Source organism: Alligator mississippiensis, chromosome 4 (assembly GCF_030867095.1).
Source record: "Alligator mississippiensis isolate rAllMis1 chromosome 4, rAllMis1, whole genome shotgun sequence".
Classification (NCBI taxonomy): domain Eukaryota; kingdom Metazoa; phylum Chordata; order Crocodylia; family Alligatoridae; genus Alligator; species Alligator mississippiensis.
In genome coordinates this window covers 161,782,847-161,806,805 of record NC_081827.1, presented here as the reverse complement: position 1 = coordinate 161,806,805, position 23,959 = coordinate 161,782,847, and the positions used below count along the sequence as shown (strand labels likewise).

Genomic DNA, 23,959 nt, shown 5'->3' with positions numbered 1-23,959 from the left:
GGTGTAAGCCCTTTGGACTGTACCCTGAGGTGACTCAAGGGAAGGAGGAAGCAGTTGGTGGCCATGAGTTGTGTGGCACTCTAACTTGGATAGTTTTCAGGCTACTGTCCCTTGTAGGAGGTGATGGGGAGGAAGCAGGGGGAGAAACTGCAGAGGTCAGCTCCACACCTGGATTGTGAGCTATCAACTGCCAGAAGGACTTCTGTTGTGGTTGAATCTTTCCATCTAGGCCATTGTCTAGTGTCTGAGATAGCACAATTCATCTGTCTGGGCATTGGGTGCCCTGGGTGCTGGCCCAGCTGCCACTGCAACCATGGGTAAATACCCACATCTCTGGCATGTGTCTGACAGGTCTGTTCAGGCAGTTTGCTGCTCATGGCAGGGCTGTTGTGCTCTCACTCTTCCTCTGTGCAGTGATCTTCACACAGGGCTCTGATCCTGGTGGGGGGCCCTCAATGCTATTTTTGTACAACTACCTTTTAGTAACACAGCAGTGCTTGTTGGTTGGGATGGGAGCACTGCCTAGAGAGGATCACAGCAACATGGTGCAGGGGCCTTCCACTGGGTGATGCAAGAGCCCTTTGCCATCCCTGGTTCTTCACCAGCTGCTGGATTTGCAAGAGAGGATCCCCACCACCTAGGGAGACTGACCAGCCCAACCCTAGCCCTACCAGCCTCTGCCTATACCCTATTGCCAAAAGACTCATCAGCCTGAATCTTAACCATAACCTGGAGAGCCCCACTAGTCCCAGAACTAGTGGTAGGAGCTCTACGAATCCCAATACTGACACTAGCCCTGTGTGGGCTCCTAGAACTGAAGTAATAGTGTGATTCTGGGGTGGAAATCAAAGGCATTTGCCTAGCTCAGGGGCCAGCCTGGAACAGCTGGGGGATGTCAAATGGGGCTGAGGGGCACTGGCAGGTGGAACCTGTCCAAGGGTTGCCCATGCAAGGGCCTTGTAGGCCAACTACCCCTTGTTTTTTGTGATCCCTGACAAGGGCTCTCCCCCAGAACCCAAGTGAGGTGCAGGTTGCAGTCATATGACCAGTGAGACCAGGGCGTTTGCTTTAGCTTTATTTCTTTTCTCACGCTTTGGCTGCTGACATTAATGTATTAATTCAGGAGTGACATGTGCTGCAAACACTCCAGCAGGAGACTGCTCAGTAGCAAATCTGCATCTTCCCGGAGACTAGGGAGAGCTTTGTGCAAACAAGGTGCACCACAGATGGCCACCAGGAAGCCCTCTCCTACCAATGCCGTCCCTTAACCTGGGCCCTAAGCAGACCCCAGGCATCAGGGAAACAGACAGGGCTGCCAAGCTCTGTAGCTCATTGCGTCTGGCCTCTCCCTCATCTTCCAACAATAGGATGAGTCATGATTTAAATGTACCATCCTGATGGCAAGGGCTCCAGACCAGGATGTCTCATCTAGGCACACAAGGAGCACCCCTTGGATTTCCCTTTTGGTGAACTCCAAAGGGACAAATTGCTTGGGATTCAAAGCACGGGCCTGGGATCCAGGAGAGCTAGATTCTGTTACCACCTGCTGACATCTTGCTGAGTGCTGTTGGGCAATTCTGTGCCTCAGTTTCCCCCATGATAAGGAGGGGATAAAAACACTCACCTGCCTGCCAAGGAGGCTGCAAGACCATAAAACACATGCAGGCTCCAGGATGAGTGAGCTACAGGTGCAGTGTGCATGGGCGTCACGCTACCTTGTTACTGACTGCTCAAAGAAAACCTTGAGACAAGCAGTCACTGGCTTCTGGCTCCTAAAGAAAACAGTGCTCAGGGCAGGGGCAGGGCTGGGATCCCCAGCAGCTTGGCAGACAGAAAAACCCAGGGCCATGAGCGGGCAGACACACTCCAACAGATGGAGCAAAGAGTGCCCCGTGCCGATTTGATAAGTTACAGCCAAGTCCGACTCCGAAGTACCCAGCACACTTGTGGAGCAAGGCTGGCCACCCTAGCCGAGGCTCTGGTCTAAGCCTGCATGCTCTAGCATGTGCTGCAGAGGCCCAGTAGCAATGGGCTCAGGCCAAATCTCCCTTGCATAATTCAACATAGACCATGAGCTTGCACTGAGCTTGCTTCTGCCAAGCTGCCAAGTGCACTGAAGTCACTGGGAACACAGGCAGCTCCATACTGCCCAGGATCAGGTTGCCCTCTCCCCCTGCTCATCCCTACCTGAGACTGTGGGACAGCATGGAGATGGGCACAATATCTGCACCTAGATGACGGGCCTAGGGTAGGTTCCAAGGGACATGGCTCCCCAGCTGGGACGGTAACACCTGTGTGCCAGGACACCAAGCCAGGGAACCATCCTCATGGCTCCTGTTCTGATAATGGAGGTCTCTTTCTTCCCAAGCATAGCTTGGTCTCAAGGAGGCCTCTTGTGCACCTGACTACATGATCAGGTTCCCAGATGGGGCCAGCCCCATCCTCCTCCACTCTTGGCCCTTCATTCCCTTTCTCTCCACCTTCTTCGTTTTCACTTGCGTTAGACACCATTCAGCTGAGGGAAAAAGCACTGGTTCCTGATCAGCTGACTACTTGGCTCTACAACCCTAAGAACCACAGCACATGCCTAGCATTACTACACTCTGTCCACCCAGCGCTGCCATCCAGCCACCTCCTGGGCAGAATGCAGCAGCCTGTGTAGCAGCACACACTACTGCCCTGAACTTCAGGGCAAGCAGACACAAGCAGCTTTGCTCCAGTGCAAACCCCAGAGGGGGCTGCTTGGTGCAAGACTGGATTCTGCTTCCCGTACTCCTCTAGGATAGGCCTATTTTGCAGCACCTTTGATGGCGATGGGACCCTCTGGGTTCCAGGATCTCAGGTGCTCCTTGGATCTGCAGTCGGGTTCAGTGCAGAACCCAGAGTTTTCCCTCCCACAGAGAATCAGCTAAAGCTGTCCCTCCAAGGTGCCCAGAGGCTCCCCACCCCACCCTCAATATGAATGAGCTCAGCCACCCAGCACACTTGCACAGGAGGGAAATGTCACTGCAATGCAAGGAAGAAACTGAGGCACAGAGAATTAAGGACCCACTCTCATAGGGAGATTCCCACTGACTCCAGCAAGAGCAGGACCCAGATGTGGCCCATGGCTTGCAGCACAGCAGGGGGCAGAATACAGATCACCCAACTTGCAGCCTGGGCACTGAGCTGTGCTACTTTGAGGGCCCTGACAACAGGCGCTACTCAGTGCTACTTCGGTGAGGGGTACTGGGAGCCCTGACCATGAGACAGAGGAGATACTATGCACAACCCCTCTCTGTGGGGCCTTGCGGCTCACACTCATGCTCACATCCTCCTCTGGCAAACCCCCAGTGCATTACCCTGATATCCTTGCTGGGGCCTCATGATATCTTGACAGCAGCAGAAAGGTGCCTGTGAGACTCTGTTCTCCTCTCTCCCCGAGGGTAAATTGGATCTCCAAGGCACGTATGTCTGGCAGACCAACAAGATGGACACGGGCACACAGATGAACCTCACTAAGGCTCCAGGGCCCCTGCTCTCCTGTTTCCAGACTCACCAGTTCCATTCTACTGGACAAGAGCATAGCCAAGGCTCCTGGGTGGACCAGAGCACTGAGTACAGTACTGCTGCCTTTGCAAAGGGGGGTGTAACTTGATGGGCTATTCCTATCCTGCCTCTTGTGCACTAGAGGGGAAAGAAGGGGACAGAGCCTGCTTCACAGGGCAAAACTGACCCTACTCCAAGGTGCCAGGAACAGAAGCCCTACACCTTTGGGCCATGGGGCACTGCAGGAAGGGCAGCAGCATCCCCCTCCAGTGAAGCCTTTCTGTCTGACCTCCAGAAGGCCAGACAGCAGTGGAGTAGGGATGGCTGGGGGTGTGTGCAAGGGTTGCAGACTGAGCTACAAGAGAGCTGCTCTCCCCAGCACGACCCTGCTTCTAGACCTCTGGGAGTCTCCCAGACAATCAGGAGGGCCAGATACTGGGTTATCCTCTCCTGCACAGGGCATATATAGCCAAACTATCCGCCCTTTCAACCCCAGGGGCGGATTCTGCAGTCACCAGGCCACAGATTTTGGCCTTCCCCTCTGGGCAGGATTGGGGTGTTTGGTTGCTCTGCCTCCCCCTGTTCTCCCCTCCTCTCCCCTCCCCAGCAGCCTCCTGCAAAGCTACTGCAATAAGAGAACTATCGTATTAGTGGATTTAGGGCAAGGGAACATAGCATAGCCCTATGGCTAGGAGAGTGCCGGCCGGACCTACCCTACCTGGGGGGGACACAGCATCTTGTGGGCAGCTAACTCCGATGGGGCAGGATAATAGAATGAAGCTGAGGGTGAGAACTGGGAGGGAAGGGGATGATGGACATCACTTGTTCCCACACAGTCTGAAGCACTAGCCTGCTTGCACAGTGACCGTCAGCAGCAGGTCTAATTGGAGGGGTGGGAATTGGTTGCTGTAGCTCTGCCAGTTGGTGACACCTGCTCCTCCATGTGGTGGCTGAGCCAGCTGTGGGCTTCAGGGGCGGCTGGAGCAGCCATGCCCTTACATTGCCACACTGGAGGGATGGAGTGCCAGCTAGGGTCTACTGCTGCTAGGATCTACAGCTACAAGCTTCTGCTGTTAGTGTCACCCTCCAGCACCGCCTGTCTCACTCCTTGTGCTCCTGGGTGGACTCCTTGATCACCTGGAGGCAGACAGAGAAGAGAAGGACAGTTACCTCTTATGTCAGTCCCACTGCTGTCCTCAGGGGGATAAGGCTCTCTTGGGGGTCAGAGCTAGCTGAGGATACCCATGCTCCCCTGGGAGGGACAGGTCCTTACCATAAGCACACTGCTGCCAGGGATGGGGGATGGGGGTTAGCTCATGTGGGGTGAAGACTGGTACCCAGACAGGCTGGAGGAGCTCAGGCTTCCTCTGTCTGGCAACTCCCAAGCTCTAGCAGCCTTAATTTGTGCCCATGACTGCCCTATGAAGCTAGGAGCAAGCAAAAGTTATTTGGCTACAGTGCTGCCCATCCATGCCTCTTTACATGCTCACTGTGTTCTAGCCTGGCCTGAAATAGCCCCTGAGCTTGAAAAATTCAGTGCCAGGGTCCTCACCCCAGCCCCACAGTCCCCACAGGCCACTGGTGAGCTCAGGGTGGGAGCCTATCTGCCCTGCAGCACAGGGTGTCTGTGACACGAAGTGCAGTCCCAGTCTGCAGGACAGGAATCTTCCAGATCCAAGACACTCCTCCTGGAAGAAGCTGGGAGGATCTGGACAGCTCATGTCCCCAGAGCTGGACCAGTGTTGGCAAACAGCTGCTTTACTTCATTTCCCTGATGCAGGCTTTAGAAAGGTGTCACGAGAGAGTCCTGCAGAGTCATCAGCCCCACTTTGAAAGTCCCTGTCATATGCAGGGACCAGCGATCAGGCTGTCAGCAGTAGTCATGAGCATGGGGAAAGAATAGGGCAGCACGGTGTGTTGTGCTCAGAGCGGCAGAGGGCACTGTGTAGTCACTCAGCGGAGCTCCCACTGGGATCCTTTGTGTATGCATAATTAACAAAACCTCCTGACAGGTGCCTGCTTTCAGCGGGATGCTGTGAATCTCCCTCCCCCAGTGTGCAAGTGAGAGTGAGGGGCCAATAGCCAGGAATAGAGCTCACAGGTGCTGTGCAAGCATATCCCATGCTGCTCTGCCAAAACACCTCCCGCTGACTTGCCAGTTTGGGCCACAAAACACTTTGGTCTTGTCCTGCCCTTCCAGCCCTGGCTCTCCATCCCCCCAACTCTGCCCATGCACCCGCTGGGCATTGCCCATCTCCAGAGGCCGCCTCAAAGTGGGACCCAAAAGAGGGAACTCTTTACTCTTCCAAGATGCAGCGCTGGGAAGAAGATGGTTTATTGCCTTGATCAGCACGTGGGAACTAAAATCTCTGTGGGACTTTTCCCTGAACCTCCCAACTCTGTCTGTCTTTCCAGATTCAATACCATAATCACCTCTTCCTGTGTTCCCAGGCTGGTACATGAGCATATAGTTAGAGACCTGTCTTGTTGGGCTCACAATCCCAGCCCTACCCAGCTGCCACCTGCAGGTACCACTTGATGGTCAGGGCTGGGATAAGGCAGGTTCATCTACTGACAAGGCGGTGCCACCAAAGGCCCTTGGGGCAGGTGCAGTTATACACTCAGCATTACACTGTCATGGGGATGGCTTGTCTTTTTCCTGGTGGGCAGGTGCTTTGTCAGTATGGCTGCATCCTCACTAAGAGTGCTTTGCTGCTGCAGTGCCCCAGTATTTCTGTCCCAGTAAAGGACTGCCACTATAGACATGGTCTGGACAGACAAGTTACATGGAGCGGGGAGACTTTCACTCTGGTTTACAGATGGAAAACTCGAGGCCAAAGACAGGCACAAACAAGTTCACCGACTATCCCAGAACCCAGATCCCCTGATCCCTATGCTAGGGCCATCACCACAACACAGAGCCAGCCAGGAGCCAGAATGTCTGCCCAGTGGGCAAACCGGATATTAAAAAAATAAAAAATAAAAAATGATTTCCAAATTGAAAGAAAAAGCAAAATTTCCCATGAAATGGGAATTCTCAGGCATCTAGAGTCAGACCCATAAAGGTGGGTAAGGTCACTGCTGTTGGATCATTTTGGTTTGGTAACACTGAAGCAGGTTGTGTCACTGTTCTTGTCTGGATTCATTCTGTTTAAGTTTTTAGATTATATTAAAGAACTAACCATGGTACACAGAGTCAAAATGGAATGGGGAATTGGCATTATCCAGTTTTACTTCTTCCTGCTGGGAAGTTTCACTGGCACTGACATGTTCCATTGAAACTGCCTATTTTCTGTGCCCATCCCTCCAAAACATTCCTCATCCACTGTTCTCCTACAAAGTTCTCCCTCCTCAGTGCCTTCCCGGTGGGACACTGGCCTTTCTGGGCTCCCAGTGCACATGAGGGGCCAGTCCCAGAGCCAGCACAGCTGGCAAGTGGTGAGTTGTACCAGCAGAACCAAAAGTGGCTGCTCCTCTCTGTGGAGAATTTCCCCACCCCAAGGAATGCACAGCTGTATGTCACAACAGAGGTGGCAGTCAGCTGCCTTCTCAGGACCTGTCTCAGTCAGACCTGTTACTTGGGAGAGGTGAACATTTCTAAGTCCCAACAGCAGTGGAGTGGAGTGCAGCAGAATCAGGGAGCTCCAGCAGGAAGGGAAGCAGATGGACGATGGCAGGGAGGTGAAGTCATCTCCTTACCTCTCCATCTCTGGTCTCCACAGTTTTGACCATGATGTTCCTCTTCAATTGAGCCTCAGACATGGACTTGGTATCCAGGCTAGTCTCTGGGGGTTAGTACAGAGTTTAGTCATAGTTTGCCATGCAGAGCAGGCCAAACACCCCCTCCCAACCTCCACCATAAGCCAACTCCTGACCCAAGCACCAACTTTTGGCACATGGGAAAAAGCCAGGCTCCCCCAGAGCCTCTGTCTCCCTGACAGATGACAAAGAAATCTTGATGGTCTCCATCATAGTGCCCAGAGCTACAAATGCCACTAATTGTAATACATCAGTTATCCAGCTCCCCCCACACTCCCAGTCTGCTGTCTCCAGGCTGATGGTTAATGTCTGCTCACGCCAGTGCTGCACCTTCCTACTAGGATAAAGCTTCAGGGCCACTGGACTTCGTAGCAATATGGGAAGGTGCCACATCTCACCAGCCCACACACCCCCTTCTCCAAAGGAGACATACAGTGTCCTGACCTCGGATCTGCAGGTTGGAGAAAGTCTGCACGGGGATTGTGATCCTGTGGAGACAAAGTGGAGGAGCACAGGGTGTCAGATGGGTCTCAAGACAGGTTTTCATGACAGCAGCCCTTGCAGGGTGCCCCCCATGGAAATCCAAGGCTTCAGGGAGGTCTGAGACAGCAGGGTGGCTGGAGATATGCTCCGATCCCATGTCTAACCCTCTGCTCTCACTCACCCTGTGGGAGTCAGTGGGACTGCATGGGTGTAGCTGAGAGCAGATTTTGGCTCATTCAGTGCCTATTGCATGGATCAGTTGGCCTCAGTGGGTCCCAGGTGTCATGTTTGGCTCCAAATGTGGACTTTCCTCAAAGCTGACATGAATTTGGCCCCTGGTTTTGGGGGCAAAGCATCCCATGCCTGGCCCTCATTGCTGCCATGAACTGCAGCACCTGTTAACTGACATGTTTTAGGGCTGGTCACAGTGTGGGGCAGGCAGAGGCTGGCTGGGTATCCAAAGAACAGGCTGAACATGGGCAGCATTTGAAACACCCCTTCTCCAAAAGGAAAGAATGAATATCCCTGCCCTACCCTGCCAATGTGGGAAACCTTGGCGAGACCTCCTCTACTGAGGGAAAATGGCACCTGTGGACACCCAGAGAAGGCTTTGGCATCCTAAGGGGTGGGAGGTGCTGGGAATAGGACTATCAGCACCATGAGGAGGCACAGCCCTTCCAGACCATCATGCTCCTCTTTCCATCCATCTGGGGAGGCTCACCTGCTCTCCTCTCCCTCCAGGAGCTTGCGGTAGGTGGCAATCTCAATGTCCAAGGCCAGCTTGACATTGAGCAGGTCCTGGTACTCCTGGAGGTGCCGGGCCATCTCCTCCTTGAGGCTCTGGATGTCTTCCTCCAGCCGAATGACTGTGTCCTGGTAACTGGCTGTCTCAATGGCATAGCGGTCCTCCATCTCCCGCAGCTGCCTCTCCAGGGATTCGTTCTGAGAGGTGAGGGGAAAAGCAAGGAGATACTAACCCTGAGAGGTGCCCCTTCACTCTCTAGAAATCATGGTGACATGGACCCAGCCCACTAAGGTTACAGGATCCCCAGGGATATTGTCAAACTGCAGTGCTGTTACTGAGAGGCTGGCTTAGGCCACTGGTCCATCTAGTCCAGTCTCACACCTTATGTCCATGCACTAATGCTGGAACCCTCCTGCCTCAAACCTCCTGGAGTGGAGCCCTGGGCCTCTGGCTTGGCAGCCTCCCTCTCTGCAGGTGACAGGGCCACAATGAAGCACAATGTTATTTGACTTCTGCTGGGTTCTCCCTCCCCTCTGGGTCTGCCTGGGATGGAGCCATCATAGCCCACAGAGGAAGAGAAGGTTAATGTGATTGGGATTACTTGAGACTAAAGAGAATTGATAACCATAACCCAGAACTGGGTTATGTGACAGTTGTTGTTCAATATGGGGAGATGCTAATGGAAGGCATCTCCATTGTCAGCACAAGTAAATCTGCCTGAAGTCCCAACCAAGGGCTCAGAGCCCTATTTACTGCTGCCTCTCCCTCCCCAACACCCTCACCTACCGACCCACGCAGGGACTCCAGGTCGCAGGTGAGGGCCTGGAGCTGGCGCCGGTACTCGTTTGCTTCTTGCTTGGCCAGGCGCAGCGCTTCGATGTTGCGAGCAGCAGCATCCGTCAGGTCTGCAAACTGGGGGAGAGGTGTTAGCACATATGGCACCAAAAGCTAGAGGACTACCTCCTGGGGAAGTGAGCATGTGAAGGGGCTTGGTGCTGTGGTAGCGAGGAGCAGGAGAGGAGCTGGGGAAGAGGAATGTTTGAACACCGACAGCCTGGAACCCTGCGTTCTAGTCCTAGCCCTGGGAAGGACATGCAAGATGGGGAGCCAGGACTCTGGGGCTCTATTCCTATCCTGTCTCCACCTATCTGGGGGAGCCTCTTCACTGCTGCTTCTTACCTTCCCTGCCTGTAAAAAGGGCACAGTAATCCTGGAGACAGGAGTGGCAGAGACAGCCATGGAACACTGCTGTGAGCTGGTGGAGGCCTTCAAGACCTTGCTAGGAAAGGCCTGCTGCATAGCTAACACTGTCCAGCACTGTCAGTGTTCATCTCCTGTCCAGCCTGTCTGGTGACTTGTCTGGCAGCATGTGGCAAAGGTGGCACCAGCCTGGAGGCATCTGCAATGCAGCACCTGCCAGGTGGACAGTGGTTGGCTGGTTGCAGAACGGGGAACAGATAGATGTCATCAGCATCCTATGCATACACAGTTCACCAATGCTTCCCGAGCAGCCCCTGAGATCAGATGGCCTTCACCTTGGGCAATGTTACCTTGGACTTGTACCACTCCTCTGTCTCGTGCATGTTGTTGGTGGCCATGGACTCGTACTGAATGCGAATCTCCCGCAGTGCAGCGGTCAGGTCTGGCTTTGTCATGTCCATCTCAATGTGCACCTGGTGCTGGGCCAGCTGCTCATGGAGCTCTCGCAGCTCCTGAAAAGATACAAGCAATGAACGTTGGAGGTGAGGAACAGGGCTTGGCCATACTAGTATGGCAGGCAGATGGGCAAAGAGACCTGCACTGAGATGCTCCTACATGGGGTGGGGGGATTGCTACTGCCTTAGTGGCCACAAGGTGGAAGGAGCTGCCTGTAGGGAAGAGGGTGCCAGTCACAGCTCTTCTGCAACATGCTCCATTGGTTACTGTAAGGCATGACACTGTTTCTGGGGCTTCTTCAGAAGACTATCCATTCAACCCTCTGTTTATGGTGCTTGTATAAGACAACAGAAGTCAACCAGCAGTGCCTGGTTTTAAGATAAGCGTTGGTATTGCTCATTCTAAAAGGAAGGGATATATGTCATAGGGTCTCCTTGTATGAACGTTTTCCTCCCTGCGGTCTGTTGGTGTGTAAGTAATATCGACGTAGGCTCTGTGACAACTGTTTGCTAATGCAAAATTTACATGTCACCTCTGGGTCAAAGATTTTCTTCTACTTCTTACTCTCCCTGTCAGAATAAACAGGCCATGGTGGAACACAGCTGGCACAAAAGGAGCCAAGGGAGGGAGGGGGTGAAAGGCATGGGCAAATCTAGGATTTTGAAAATGGGGGTGCAGGTGATGTGGTGCATCATTGCATATACACAATACATTTTTCTCCAGTTAAAGAGAAACTAGAAGTCTTCCTAATATGGTAGGGAGCTAGCACTATATTATTCAGTTTAAGATCAAAGCAAAAACAAATATACCTATTGGAATGTGCACTAATGTAATAGATTATACATAAAGTTTAAATAACACAATGAACTATAGTCAAAATAGTCAAAAGACATTGCATCATTAGTCCTGTAGTCATTATAGTTAAATGTATGTCTCTTATTCATATTCATAAAACAAAATCTAGCCTTCCTGAGTGTCTTAACAGCACCTGCAGTATTCCAATGTCAGTCATTTCTACACCAGAGTTAATTTTACCGCACCTGAGTTAGGTTTTCAGCTTGAGCTAAAAATGGTTGGCAGGGCTGTGAAAAAGAAGATATTACCAGGAATGGCTAACAGATAGCAGAATTGCAGAAGAAAGGAAAGTTTGAATAGTGGAACATCAAGATCAGTAAAAAGGGGAGAGAGTTATTAACACCTGTGGAGTAGAAAGAGAATAGCAGGAATCAGGGAGATGATAGTGAGTCATGAAGTCAAATGACTTTCTCAGCTCTGCCTGAATAGAAATGCTGCTGTCATTCCCAGGCAGTTGGTTTTAAAGTTTGGGTGGAGTGAACCACACAACTGCTCCCCACCCAAGATCTGCCCCTGGTGAGAGGCAAAGCTTCCAGAATACAAGGAAAGTGAAGAGCCCCTCCCCACCCCCCAGACCACTTGCAGTGAGCAAGGACAGATGTGTGTAGGCCCACTCTATGCCCAGGAGCTGTGCGGGCTGGGAAAGCAGATCTACCATGTTACCTCATTATGGACTTTCCTCAGGAAGTTAATCTCCTCCTGCAGGGACTCAACTTTCCGCTCCAGGTCCAAGCGAGCTAATGCAGCATCATCAACATCCTGCCAGCGGAGAAGCAGGGGAGATGAAGGGAGAGACACCACCTGGTTCAATCAGCATCAAGCAAGGTCCAATCTTTCTTTTGCACTTCTATATAGGCCACGTTAGTTCAGTTACATGTGACAGCAGAGGTCTTTACCCTGCTTACTTGGGTCTGGATCCACCAAGCTAGTCACCGATAAAAGTTAGCTCTTTGCCTCCTGGTCTGAATCTTACCTGTTTCAGAAACCTAGAGGAACAGTGGGCTGGCAGAGCATGCCCAGCTTCAGTGGCCTGGCATTACTGAACCCAGCTCCCACAGTACAGCTGCCTTCTCTGGAAGGGCATGAGGAGACAGCCAAAAGAGTTCCCGCTCTTCTGCAGGGCCAAATGCTGTGTCCTTGAAGTGCTGGACTGCATGTGGGGGGAGCTGCAGATGACCTTGTTCCTTCTAAGTCCAGTGACACAGATAGGACATTAGCTGGCCAAGCCTGGCTGTGCTGTATGCCTGAATTTTCCTGCCTTCCCCTCTATTCTCATAGCACTAGAGGTCAGATGAAGAGGACATTCGTGGCCTCCCCTCTGTGGCTGGAACTGTTGACTGAGTGGGACAAAGTGGCACCTTGGCTCAGGAGCCCAAGTACATTGTTTCTGCTGTGGATACAACTTTGGAGGCTGCCCCCTCACTCCAAGGTGGTGTGATACTGCCTTTGAGGGACAAAGATGTTGGGTGGGGGGATTTCAGACCAAGTTAGTTGCCCTACTGGGAGGAAGGAGCTCAGCAGGTAGAGTCATACTTTTGGATGCTGGGCTTGCCTGTCCCTTGAACCTGCTTGTCATGTTGAGTCCCAGTCCTGACCCAACTCTGATTGCCACCCAGGCCCAGGCTTCTCCAGCCAAGACACTCTGGTCTCTAGGGTTAGGGGGTCTGATCCTGCAATGTGTGGGGCCCCACAGCACCCAGTTTTGGGCCTGTCTGGCAGGAGGCAATGCTCCCCTCACCTGTCTGTAGGAAGACAAATTGTTTTCAGCTTCCAGCCGCAGATTAATCTCATCCTGCAACCTTAAACAAGAAACAAACAGGGAAGTTGGCACAGTTTTAATCTAATTATTGGCTTTTCTGTTTCTTTCAAACAGCTAAATCCAAACAAACAAACCCTCAAGGTCAAAACAACCACGCAGCATACAGACCCCATATAATTCCCTTTCATTAATGCACGCGCACACACACACCTCTTTGCATACACAATCCTCCTCATCCTCCAACCCTCACATGCACCATCCTCCTCACCCACATACCCAGAATTTATCTCCATCTCACACAGACACGATTGCCCTCACCCAAGACTCCTAATACACACCTTCCTTCGCGTGGACACCCACAGACAATCACCATCAGGCGCACAATCTCCAAGCATCTTCCTGTCCTCAACCACATATACACACTATCTGTCCCCCACCTCCACAAAGCCTCATGATACACACCCCAGCCCCCTCCTCCATCAGTGCACTTGTTCCCATCCCAGGTGCAGCATTAGACACCAGCAGGCACATCTCCCTTACAGCATGCTAGCATTGTTCTGGGAAAGGCAAAAGTTGGCCCAGGGACCCAGAAGTGCCAAGTTTCATGGAAGCTATTCCCAATACTGCCTAGTCCCACACTACAGAGCAGCTACACAGCACCTCTCAGGTCAGGCCCAGGGGCAGAATCAGGTGCCAGGGCATGGTGGGTTGGGAAGGGCAGTGGGGTGATCCCTGCAGTGTGCCTAGAGTGAAAAGCAGGTTTCCTGAAAGATGTAGGCTCTTGCAGGGCCATGGGGGGACTCACATGCTGCTTCTCCTGGCAGCTGCCTGGCCTCCAGGATCTAGTACAAGCCAAAGATGGTCTGCAGAGAGCATCATTCCAGACTGCCAGCCATGAGGGCACAGAGGAGTATGCTGGCTAGAGCCCAAGAAGGTAATGACAAGGAAAGCCAAGGAGAGGGTGGTGGCAGGGAGAAGCATGTGGGGGCAGGAGCCCGAAGTGCTGAGAAGGTCGATTGCTAGTGGATGCATGAGACTATCTGCTTCAAGGGTTTGGCTGTAGAGCCCAGTGTGTCCTGACTGTCAAGGTTCCTGAAGTCAAGGAGGGTGTCATGGTCAGCTGGAAGCAGCAGAACTCACCCAGGGAGAGGGCAGATGTCAGCAGAAGTCTGCACTGACATGGAGCTGGCTGGCTTGGGTTGCACATGCTGACAGGCTGTGGTGGGTACCAGCAGGAAGCACCTTTGTCTGTGTTGATTGCCTAGGCATCTAGGCTGGCTGCGGCTTGCAGGCCATGGGGTAGGGAGGTCAGGAGGCCGAGCATACAGGGGTTGTGCTTGCTGTGTGCATGCTGTGGGTGTGGAGTGTGCAGTGGGCTGTTTTGGGAGGTGTTCTGTGGGGTGGAGCACACAGGGGTTGTGTTTGTTGTATGCATGGTGTGGGCATAGAGTAATCAGGCATAGTGGTTATTGTGTGTGGGCCCAGTGGGGCACAGTGCATTGGCTTGTGTTTGTTGTGCATACGTGCATGTGTCCATGTGTCTGTGTGCACATGCACTGTGGGGTGCAGTGTGTTGGGTGGTCTGTTGTGTGCGTGCACTGTAGGATGCAGCATGTTGCATCTGTGTTTGGCTGGGACATGGGTAGAGCTGCTGCTAACAGCCTTCAGTCAACTACAATAATCCTGAGTCCTTGCTGTAATGGAAACATGAACTAATTACAGCCCCTGGCATACGTTGCATTTAAGATGTGGTTGACCAGTTCATCATGTCTTAAGTTGTCACTCAGCCACACATTAATGCAATTAATGGTGTCATAAAACAAGGAATAAGCCACAAAACTATTATAAAAAAATGTTGAATAACTTTGTGGCTGGTTCCTATCATGTCATCAATTGAATGTGTGGCCTGGCTGAGCCTGGCTGGGTGCCTTGTTGGCTGATGGTGCTGCCAGCAGCATGGGAGCTCTATCAGCTGATCCAGGCTCCCAGCTGGGGGATGCACCCTGCAGTTGGGAGCCTGGATCAGCTGACTGGGCTCCTAGACATGATGCACCCCAGTGGTTGGGTGCCACATCAGCTGACGGCTCTCAGCCCTGGGAGTGCATTGTGTCCCCCAGTGGCTGGGAGTCCCTTCAATTGAGGGGTCTCCCAGACATGGGAGCTTGCTACTTGCCAGTGCAGGGGGAGCCCAGGATCATTCCTGTGCTGACAATAAGGTGCTCTGGGATCTGATGCAGAATCCCACAATCACACCTCCTGTCATGCGCATAGAAGCACAATTGTGGGGATCCTGCATCAGACCCCATTGCACCTTTACTTGCACGTCTTTCGCGGGCCTACGTTTCACAAGGCCTGTGGGTGAGCAAAGAGCCCTCCCTCAGACACAGTAGAGTTAACATCTTGCTCAAATGGGTGGAACGCAGGAGTCCTGACTCCCAAATCCTTGTACCCATGCTAATCTGGCATCCCAGTCTCAAAGCAGGGGACAGACTGGGAACCTGGTGCTAGAGCATACCTCTCCCAGCCTGGACTGGGACATGCCACTTTGGGTGTCTAGCTGTCTGCCCAAACTGTTAGAGTACACTTCCTCCAAAAACCACAGTGTGCTGGTGTATAGCCAGCACAACTGCGCAGCCAGCACAGGGACAAGCCCTTCTCTAATGAGGCTGGCAGCCCTTCCCCCTCCTCCTCCTGTCCTGCCCCCAGAGCTTCAGCAGAGCAGAGCTTTTGTTACATGTGCAGTGTGCAAGCAATTTGGCTCACAGACTGAAGTCTTTTCTCCTGAGCCTTGCTCCAGCATGCTGTTTGTCACAGAGGGCTGCAGTGAGGGAGGCAGGGAGAGCAGGTCCCTCCGCTACATGCATTTACTGCTGCCCTGTGCTGGTTAAACCACTTGGGTACATGTGCTTTCATGCCTGCCCATCAGGGCATACAGCAGCTCTGGGGGATCAGGCAAGAGTCGGCATGGGTACACTGGGCAGCTGGGTACCCAGCTCTCAGGCCAGGGTTTGAAAATGCAGGAGTACAAGCCCACACTTCCCTGCATAGTTGCTTTTTTTCCCAGTACAATATGGGAGACTAGTGTGAGGTCTCCTGAAAATCTGGCCATGGATAACACTTGGTTCCCCTTGCGCTCACAGCTCCCTCCCCCAGCTCCCCTTACAGGCAGTGAACATTAGGCAGAGAAGGGGAGAGCGACCTGACTGAGGTCACCCATCAGGCCAGCAGCAGTGTTGGGAACCCAGGAGTTCTGCCATCTATACCAGCAGATGAGTCCCTGGGTCCTACCACTGTCTATCCATCTATCTTTTCATCCTCCCCTCCCTCCACCCTCACAGAATCATATCAAAGAATCACGGAAAAGCAAGGCTGGCAGGGACCTCCGGAGATCACCCACTCCAACCCCCTGCTTGAGGCAGGAACATCCCTATATCCAAACCATCGCAGCCAGGTATTTGTCTAACATATTCCTAAGACCCCACAAACAACCTGCCACATAACTACAAGGCATGTAGTCCAAGGATGCCAGGAACAACTTAACCTGCCGCAGGTAAAGCAGGGGGGTGAGGGCACTGCCCTACTTCCCATCAGTTTAAAGCATAAGGAAAACTTGTAAAGTGTACTGAATCTCCAGCTACTCAGCCAGGGCAAGTGACTACTTCCTCTCTCCTGGTGTGACTTGTCTGACTCCATAGCTTCAGCTCTGTGCCATTGTTTCACTGCACTGACAACACTAGGGACATCAGCTGCTCCCCTGCTCTGTGACAGTGCCTTACTTTTGCCGGAGGATGCTGACGTCCTCCAGCAGGTTGTCCCTCTCGATCTCCAGCCTGGCCTTGGAGTTAGACAGCTGGTCCACTTGCCGCCGCAGCTCCCGTAGCTCCTCCTGGTAGATGTCGGCCAGCTTGGTGGGCTCCTTGTCTCTGATCTGGTTGAGTTCCACCACCAGGACCTTGTTCTGCTGCTCTAGGAAACGGACCTTCTCAATGTAGCTGGCAAAGCGGTCATTCAACTCCATCATCTCCACCTTCTCATTGGTGCGTGTCTCCTTGAACTCAGCATTGAGGGCGTCAGCCAGGGAAAAGTCCACCTTGTCCTGGCTGAAGCGGGGGCTGGTGTGGAAGCTCAGGCTGGAGGTCTTCATTTTGGTCACGGAGACCCGGGAGGTAGGGCTGGAGGACAGTGGCCTGCGGCCAGGAGAGTACCTCAGGGACTGGTGGATGGTGGCTTGGGAGCCAAATCGCCTCCCATAAGAAGACATCCTCTGGCCCTCCATGCTCACACTCATGCTCCTGCTCCTTTAGGCCAGGCCTAGTCCTGCGGGCAGTGGCAAAGCTCCGACAGGACGCTGGCTGCTCTGCAATGGGTTTTATGCAGAGGACTGGCCCTCCCCAGACAGGGTGTGTGTGAGAGAAGCTAAAGGAGGGGGGAGCCTGAAGGGGGTGGGTATTGTGTGCCTGGTCCTAGAAGCTGCCATGTACCGTGCCAACTGCCCAGTCCTTGGCAGAGGAACAAAGACCGACAAATGAAGCAGAAACCCTCAGTCATTGTGCTGGGCAAAGGAGAGTGAATACCAGCTGACGTGCTACGTGGGGGACGCGTGGGCCACAGCTTCCAGGGCCCCTTGTCCCCCTGGTGGGTGGGCATCAGCATCCCGCAAACTCGTGTCATGGCTGTGTGCTCCTGGGAGGTGGCTGTAGCAAAGGACACCCTGTTCAGTACATGCCCTTTTTCCCAGAGTCCTGGAGACTAGAACGAGCCAACATGTTCTGGAGTCTCAGAGACATGGTGGGGAGGGGCAAGCTTGTCAGAGTAAGTCTCCAGTTTGTTAGAGGGATGGAGCAGGGACTTCCCAGGGGAAGAAGAGTTCTGTTCAACCAAGCAGTGCATGAGGGGGTGCGTGCAAGGGGTGAATAGGTGTGTACACACGCATGTATGTGTGTGAATGTATGTGTGTGTAGGCACACACACAGACACAAGGGGTCTTGCTTTGAGCTTACGTCACTTCTTATTTATGCACAAGGGAAAGAAATCTTCTGCACTGTACCCCTGGAAACATGGTCTCATAATATATTTAAAATACCACAGGCACCATTAACATATGCATTAAAGCATGCTGTTAGTACACTGAAAACGCAGCTGACCATTCTTCCTAACTTAGATGTGCTTTTGTACATACAAATTACAGCACTGGCATGTCTACAATTAGGCCCCGAGTGGGGAGAAGATAAGTTTGTATTGTTTTGCCCATTTTTTAGATCTTTGTATTACTTAAAAATATCATCTGGCATTCCAGACACCTGGGTTCTCTTTCCTGCTCTGCCACTGCTCTGCTGGGTGACCGTGGTCAAGTCACTGCCTACCTCTGTGCCTCATTTTTCCTCCTCCCCTTTATCTGACTTGTATATAGGATCATAAGAAAGTAGGGCTGAAAAGGACTTCATGAGGTCATCTAGTCCAGTCGCCTTCTCAAGCCAGGATCATTGTGACTAAAACAGCCCAACCAAGTAACCTGCTCTTGAAAACTTCCAGGGATGGAGAGTCCACAACTTCTCTAGGTAGCCTTTTCCAATGCTTGATCACCCTCAGAGTCAGAACATTTTTCCTAATCTCAAACCTAAATTTTCTTTGCTGCAGTTTGAGGAATACGTACATGTTGATTGCAACCCACCATGTGGGGGACCATCTCATACGATGCATACTTACAGAGCACGGTGTAGTGGGCCTGCTTGGTGCTCACTGTGATAATGCGTGATAATTTTAATAACAACCAACTATGCTTATCTGACACTAGTCCTGTAGGGCTTCTCTGTGCCCCCCATGAGCACTTCACTTCATACTTTTACACATTATAAACTCAGGCATGAGGCTCTGCTTAAAAACATAATAGTCACAAAACACTCTTCCAGCATACTTTCACACCTGTCCTCGGCCCTCCATTATGAATACTTTGGAAAGACAAACCTTTGGGGTCTAAAAATACACGTGCAGTTCTGCCAGGCATTCTCTTGTGGTTTGGGGGCAGCCAGTGCTCTGGGCTGCACATCCACACTACAGACTGTATTTAGCAAAACACACATGCACACATCAGGCTTCAAACATACATGTTAGAGCCCTTGTTCTCTGCTCCCCACACAAGAGCATTTGATGGCCAGCTGTATTCCTGCACATCCCAGCTTGTTACCGTCAAAATTATCTAGATGACAAGACTTTGATTTCTCTTGGATGGAGACTCCTTTTTTAAGAGGCCAGTTTAGGCAGACAGCTGAGAAGCTAATTAAGAAAGACTTAAATTGAGTATTTGTTTGAAACCCCTGAACTTGGTTTCCACTCCAGTGGTTCTGTAGAAGCAGTGGAAACTTCCAAGTCATTTTCTATTGTTATTGTGGGAGTTTTTACAGCCTGAAGTTTCTAATGTCACTGTGTCCAGCCCTGGGCTGGAATTCAGGACTCCTGGGTTCTGGCAAGATGATGGGATATAGTAATTAGAGCAGGATGCTTGAGAGTAAGACTCCTGACCCTGTGTAGCCTAGCTATTAAAAAGAGTAACTCAGGACTCCTGGGTCCTATTCCCAAGTCTAGAAGAGTGTTACCTAAGGAGCTAGAGCAAAGGTCTGGGAGTGCAGACTTCTGGGTTGGGGGAAATAATACCATATTGTATATTGTAGCAAGATCAGTTTCCTGTGAGGGGCCCAGGACTCCTTGGTATCTATTCCCACATGGTCATACTGATTCTGAGCTTGCCACTCACTTCTCAGATGGGGCTTCTTCCCCCTCATTTCTTGATATCACAGCTTGGAAGGCCTCTGGTCATTAAGAATGAATCCATGATGGGGCACACAGAGCATCTGCTGTTTGCAGGACTGGGTGCTCCCCACATCTCCAGCTCTCCAAGCTCCTAAGGGATATGCTGTTTGAGCCATCCACTGCTTGACATCAGCATGACTGCCTCCCAAGGCAGAGGGCAGAGTCCAGGAGCCAAGACCAGGGTCCTAAGCTGAAGAGTCAAGGCTAGGAGCCAAAGCCCCCCAGGGCAGGAGTCCAAAGCCAAGGAGTCAAAGAGCTGGAATTAGGACTGAGGACCTGAGGAGCCCAGGAGGCAAGGCAGGAACCAGGCCTGAGCCAGGCCTTCCAACCAGGCAAGAAGCCAAGCCAAGCCCAGCTAAGTCCCCTGAAGGCCAAACAGCTTGAACCCATCTGTTCTGGGTTTGTATAGCCCTGAGTGGATAGGGCTCCCTTGGTATAGCCCAAGGGATGACTGGGTCCAGGCTCGTTACAGCCATGGCCAAGGAGCACCCAGAAATGGCACCTCCAGCTCAGGGCTCAACAAAGACATGAAGCAAGGGTGTCTGGCCATAAGTAATCACTGGTAAGGCCCAGGTGATGGGGAGCTCCTTGAAGCCCTGACACTCCAGAGAGGGGTTGAAAGTGGGGGCTTTCCTTCACTGCAGGATTGACTGAGTTACAACCTGAACCCCATCCACACACAAAGTCCCTAACTCAGACCCAGTGGCACTTTAGCATAGGATAGCTGCCCCATAGTGGGAACCAGCTCATGCTTGAGGGAGCATAATGCCTCAGCTGCCAGCACAACCACTGTGCTGTGTGGGTGCAGGCTAGTGCCACTCAGGTGCTGCTAGTCCTCCTGTGCCTTCCCACAGTTCCCTCTTTGACCCAGGAAGGAGCAACAAACTCTCCTCATTCACTGGGAAAGAACTCATGGACCGAAGAGTGCTATGAGCAGCAAGATGTACCCCCACAGCTGTTGGTGCCACATATAAGCGTGTCCAACGCCAGTGCAGATGTGGCAGCTCCAGAGGCATTATGCAGTGGGACTGTCCTCCCTTCAGCCAGTGTAGCTGAAGTACAGGTGGCTTGTCCTGCAGCAGGGGAGAGAGATCCGCTGAAGCCTGACTGACCCAACATGAGACTCATTCCATGGCTCCTACCTGCTTCGTGTAGTCCCAGTGGGAAATCTGGAATTAATTCTCTGGGGGATGGAGAGGGGTCCTTGCTTGGATCAGTTTCATAGTTTCATAGTAGTTAGGGTCAGGAGGGACCTGACCAGATCATCTAGACTGACCCCCTGCCACAGGCAGGAATGAATGCTGGGTTCACAAGACCCCAGACAAGTGATCATCCAACCTCCTCTTGAATATGCCCAAGGTAGGGGCAAGGACCATTTCCCTGGGAAGATGGTTCCAGATTTTGGCCACCCTAACTGTAAAATATTGCCTTCTGATCTCTAACATAAACCTATTCTCCCTCAGCTTATTACCATTGTTCCTTGTCACCCCCGGTGGTGCTGGGGAGAAAAGGGCTCTACCTATTTGCTGATGATCTCCCCTGATGAGTTTGTAGGCAGCCACCAGGTCCCCCCTCAGCTTCCTCTTGCTGAGGCTGAACAGGTTCAGGTCCTTCAGTCTCTCCTCGCAGGGCCTGTCCTGCTGCCCTCTCACCAAGTGGGTAGCCCTCCTCTGAACCCTCACCAGGCTGGCCACATCCCTTTTGAAGTACGGTGCCCAGTACTGGACGCAGTACTCCAACTGCGGCCTGACCAAAGTCACATAGAAGGGGAGCATCACCTCTCTGGACTGGCTTGAGATGCACCTTTGGATGCATGACAAGGTATGGCTGGCCTTGCTGGCTGCAGTCTGGCATTGGCAGCTCATGTTCATCTTGGAGTCGGTAATGACTCCAAGATCCCTTTCTGCCTCTGTGCTTTCAAGAAGGGAACTCCCCAGCCTGTATGTATGCTGTGGATTCCTTCTCCCAAGGTGCAGCACCCTGCATTTGTCTACGTTGAACCCCATCCTATTCTCATCTGACCACTTATCAGCCTCCAGCCTGGGGTGTATTGGGGTGGAGAGAGCATCTCCAGGATCAGGTGAGGCTGTTCCAGATGGGCCCAGCATCCTTGTTGTTATTAATCATGTTTACAGGGGCAGTGGCAGGAGGCCCCAGCTAACACCAGAGCCTCATAGTGCTGGATACTGTCCTGATGAAGAAGTAGGTATGGTCCCCACCCTGGGGGAAAAGAGGGAGAGGGGGTATTCACAGTGAAGGGGTGATGAAGAGTGTGGCCTATGGACTAGTGCAGAGGGCAGGGCTCACAGGCTGCTGCAGTCTGGATGAGGCTGGTCCCGGCAGTGCTCCCACTGCCCATCCCCAAGGCAGCACTGCATTCCCAGGCTCCCGGCAACCTTGGGGCCTTGCTATGGAGAGGATCACACAGGCTCAGCTATGCCCTGCCACAGTACAGCCCTGCTGATCTGTCCCATGTTCCTGGAGCCAGAAGCCGACAGCTCCACAAAGGCCTTATGAATGGGGTCAAGGCCACGGCATGAACCCCCCCATGGGGCTGGCACAGAAGATACCCTGTGCTATGATTTCTGTCCCAAGGTGCTGTCCAGGCAATGATCATTGCAGGAGGATTGATTCCTGCTGGCTACCCCTGTTGGGGGCCCGGTCCCACCACAGGAACTCACCGTCCCCAGCAGCTGGGGGACTGAGGTTCTGCCTGTGGGAAGAAAATTACCGAGGATGCCCCTTGTTAAATCTGCTGTACTGGGAGACAGGCTGAGGGGCTGTGAGAACCACAGCAAATGGCTCAGCTCCAGGGCACATGGGTCTCCCCCTGCTTCTCCTGCCCCCTCCCAGCCCAAACCTTGGGCCACAAGTGGAGGCCACAATCCAGAAAAAAAGGGGTCAGGAACTCAGTCTGTGCCCTGCCAGGAGGAGATATGTCTGCCACCACCAAGTAAAGACCCAGTTCCCCTTATCCCCACACCTGGTGTGCTATCTCTGCCCTCCCCACCTCCCCCTGCCTCCACCAGGAGAAGGAAGTGCACTGTTCTAGCTGTACTTCATCCGTGGAGCTGCAGTGCCTGAAGGCCTTATAGCTCAGCACTGACTTTGGTGCAACAGCTGTAGCAGCAGACGCCACTCCCTAGTCTGCCCATGATGAGCTGAGCAGAGCCCAGCAGGAGGGCTTCTCCCACCCAGGAATGCCATGCCATTGGGGTAGGATAGTGAAAGATGTGCTCTGCTCCCAGCAGCTGCTAATCCTTCTGTGTACTGAGCCTCATGAGGTGCCAAGGTCCCACTGCCTTCCTTGGGTGACAGCCCCTGACCCCCCAGGTTGAATAGCTGGGAGCCTGCCCATGTAGTATTACAAGCAGAGCCGGGGACTGCGCCTCCATTATGGCTTACTCTCCCTTTCCACTAGCTGGACCACAGATGAGTTTATGATGCTGCTGGGGCCAGGCTGTGTGGTCTGGCTTCATGATTTGAAGATTAGAGACTCAGGATTTAACACCCAGGGGCCCCTAGGCTCCTGCTTGAATTGGCTGCATGTTCTGTAACTACTATACTAAAATCTGCTCCCACAGCTAGGGGTAGAAGTGAGCAGGTCTCCTGGGCTAGGGACAGAAGTTACACATAAACTGGTTTAAGTGATCAGAAACTGGTTTAAACCTGTAACAGAACAGAAGCTCAGTGCACATAAACCAGTTTCAAACTGGCTGAAACTGGTTTAAGATAAACCTGGTTGAATGTAATAGACTTAACTGATTTGTGTCAAACTGGTTTATGAAACTTCTGTCCGAGACCCCTTCCTGGTTCAAGTTAAATCACAGTCCCCCAGCATCCCAGAATGCTTTCCAGCTCTGGACTGGGATGGGCTGGGCTGTCTGCACCAGCCCCACCCCTCTGCTCCCTAGCTGGAGCAGTGAGGGCTGACTGACAAAGGAGTGTCTGGGGACAAGCCTGACTGGGGATGCAGCCCAGTCTACAGGGGAGGGAGAGGGGGCTGCCCCTCAGGCATACCCCGGCTGGTGTCTGGGGCCAGGGAGGGGAGTTAAACACCCCTTCCTCCACTCAAATTTACTGCCAGCTGCAACTGTGGACTGCAAATCTCAGAAGCACCTGGAAGCTGGAAGAGGAAGTGATGAACAACCATGTAGAGTCCTGTTGGTGTGAGTTTGGATTGAAAATCCTGAGGACCTCAGGGGCAGCAGGAAGAGGAAGTGAACACGCAGCCAGAGAGCTGTGCTCTAGCACTCCCTGGCTTCTAGCCTGAGCCACTGCAGGCATGTGGCTGCATTTTCTGAATCAAAGGTAAATGTCTGTTCACTTTTGTTTCAATTTAATTTTTGCAGTTTAGACTAACCTGA

The 23,959-nt window shown here is 52.5% G+C and overlaps 1 protein-coding gene across 1 annotated transcript; it reads right to left on the bottom strand.

The window, feature by feature from the left end:
• Positions 1 to 1,059: 1,059 nt before the first annotated feature.
• On the bottom strand, positions 1,060 to 17,142 carry GFAP (glial fibrillary acidic protein). Its single transcript, XM_006278581.3, has 9 exons — positions 16,562 to 17,142; positions 12,765 to 12,825; positions 11,690 to 11,785; positions 10,066 to 10,227; positions 9,302 to 9,427; positions 8,492 to 8,712; positions 7,732 to 7,775; positions 7,228 to 7,313; positions 1,060 to 4,665 (listed from the first exon to the last, which is right to left on the bottom strand). The coding sequence occupies exons 1-9, from the start codon at positions 17,071 to 17,073 to the stop codon at positions 4,630 to 4,632; spliced, it is 1,344 nt and encodes a 447-aa protein (XP_006278643.1). The 5' UTR covers positions 17,074 to 17,142; the 3' UTR covers positions 1,060 to 4,629.
• Positions 17,143 to 23,959: the final 6,817 nt, after the last annotated feature.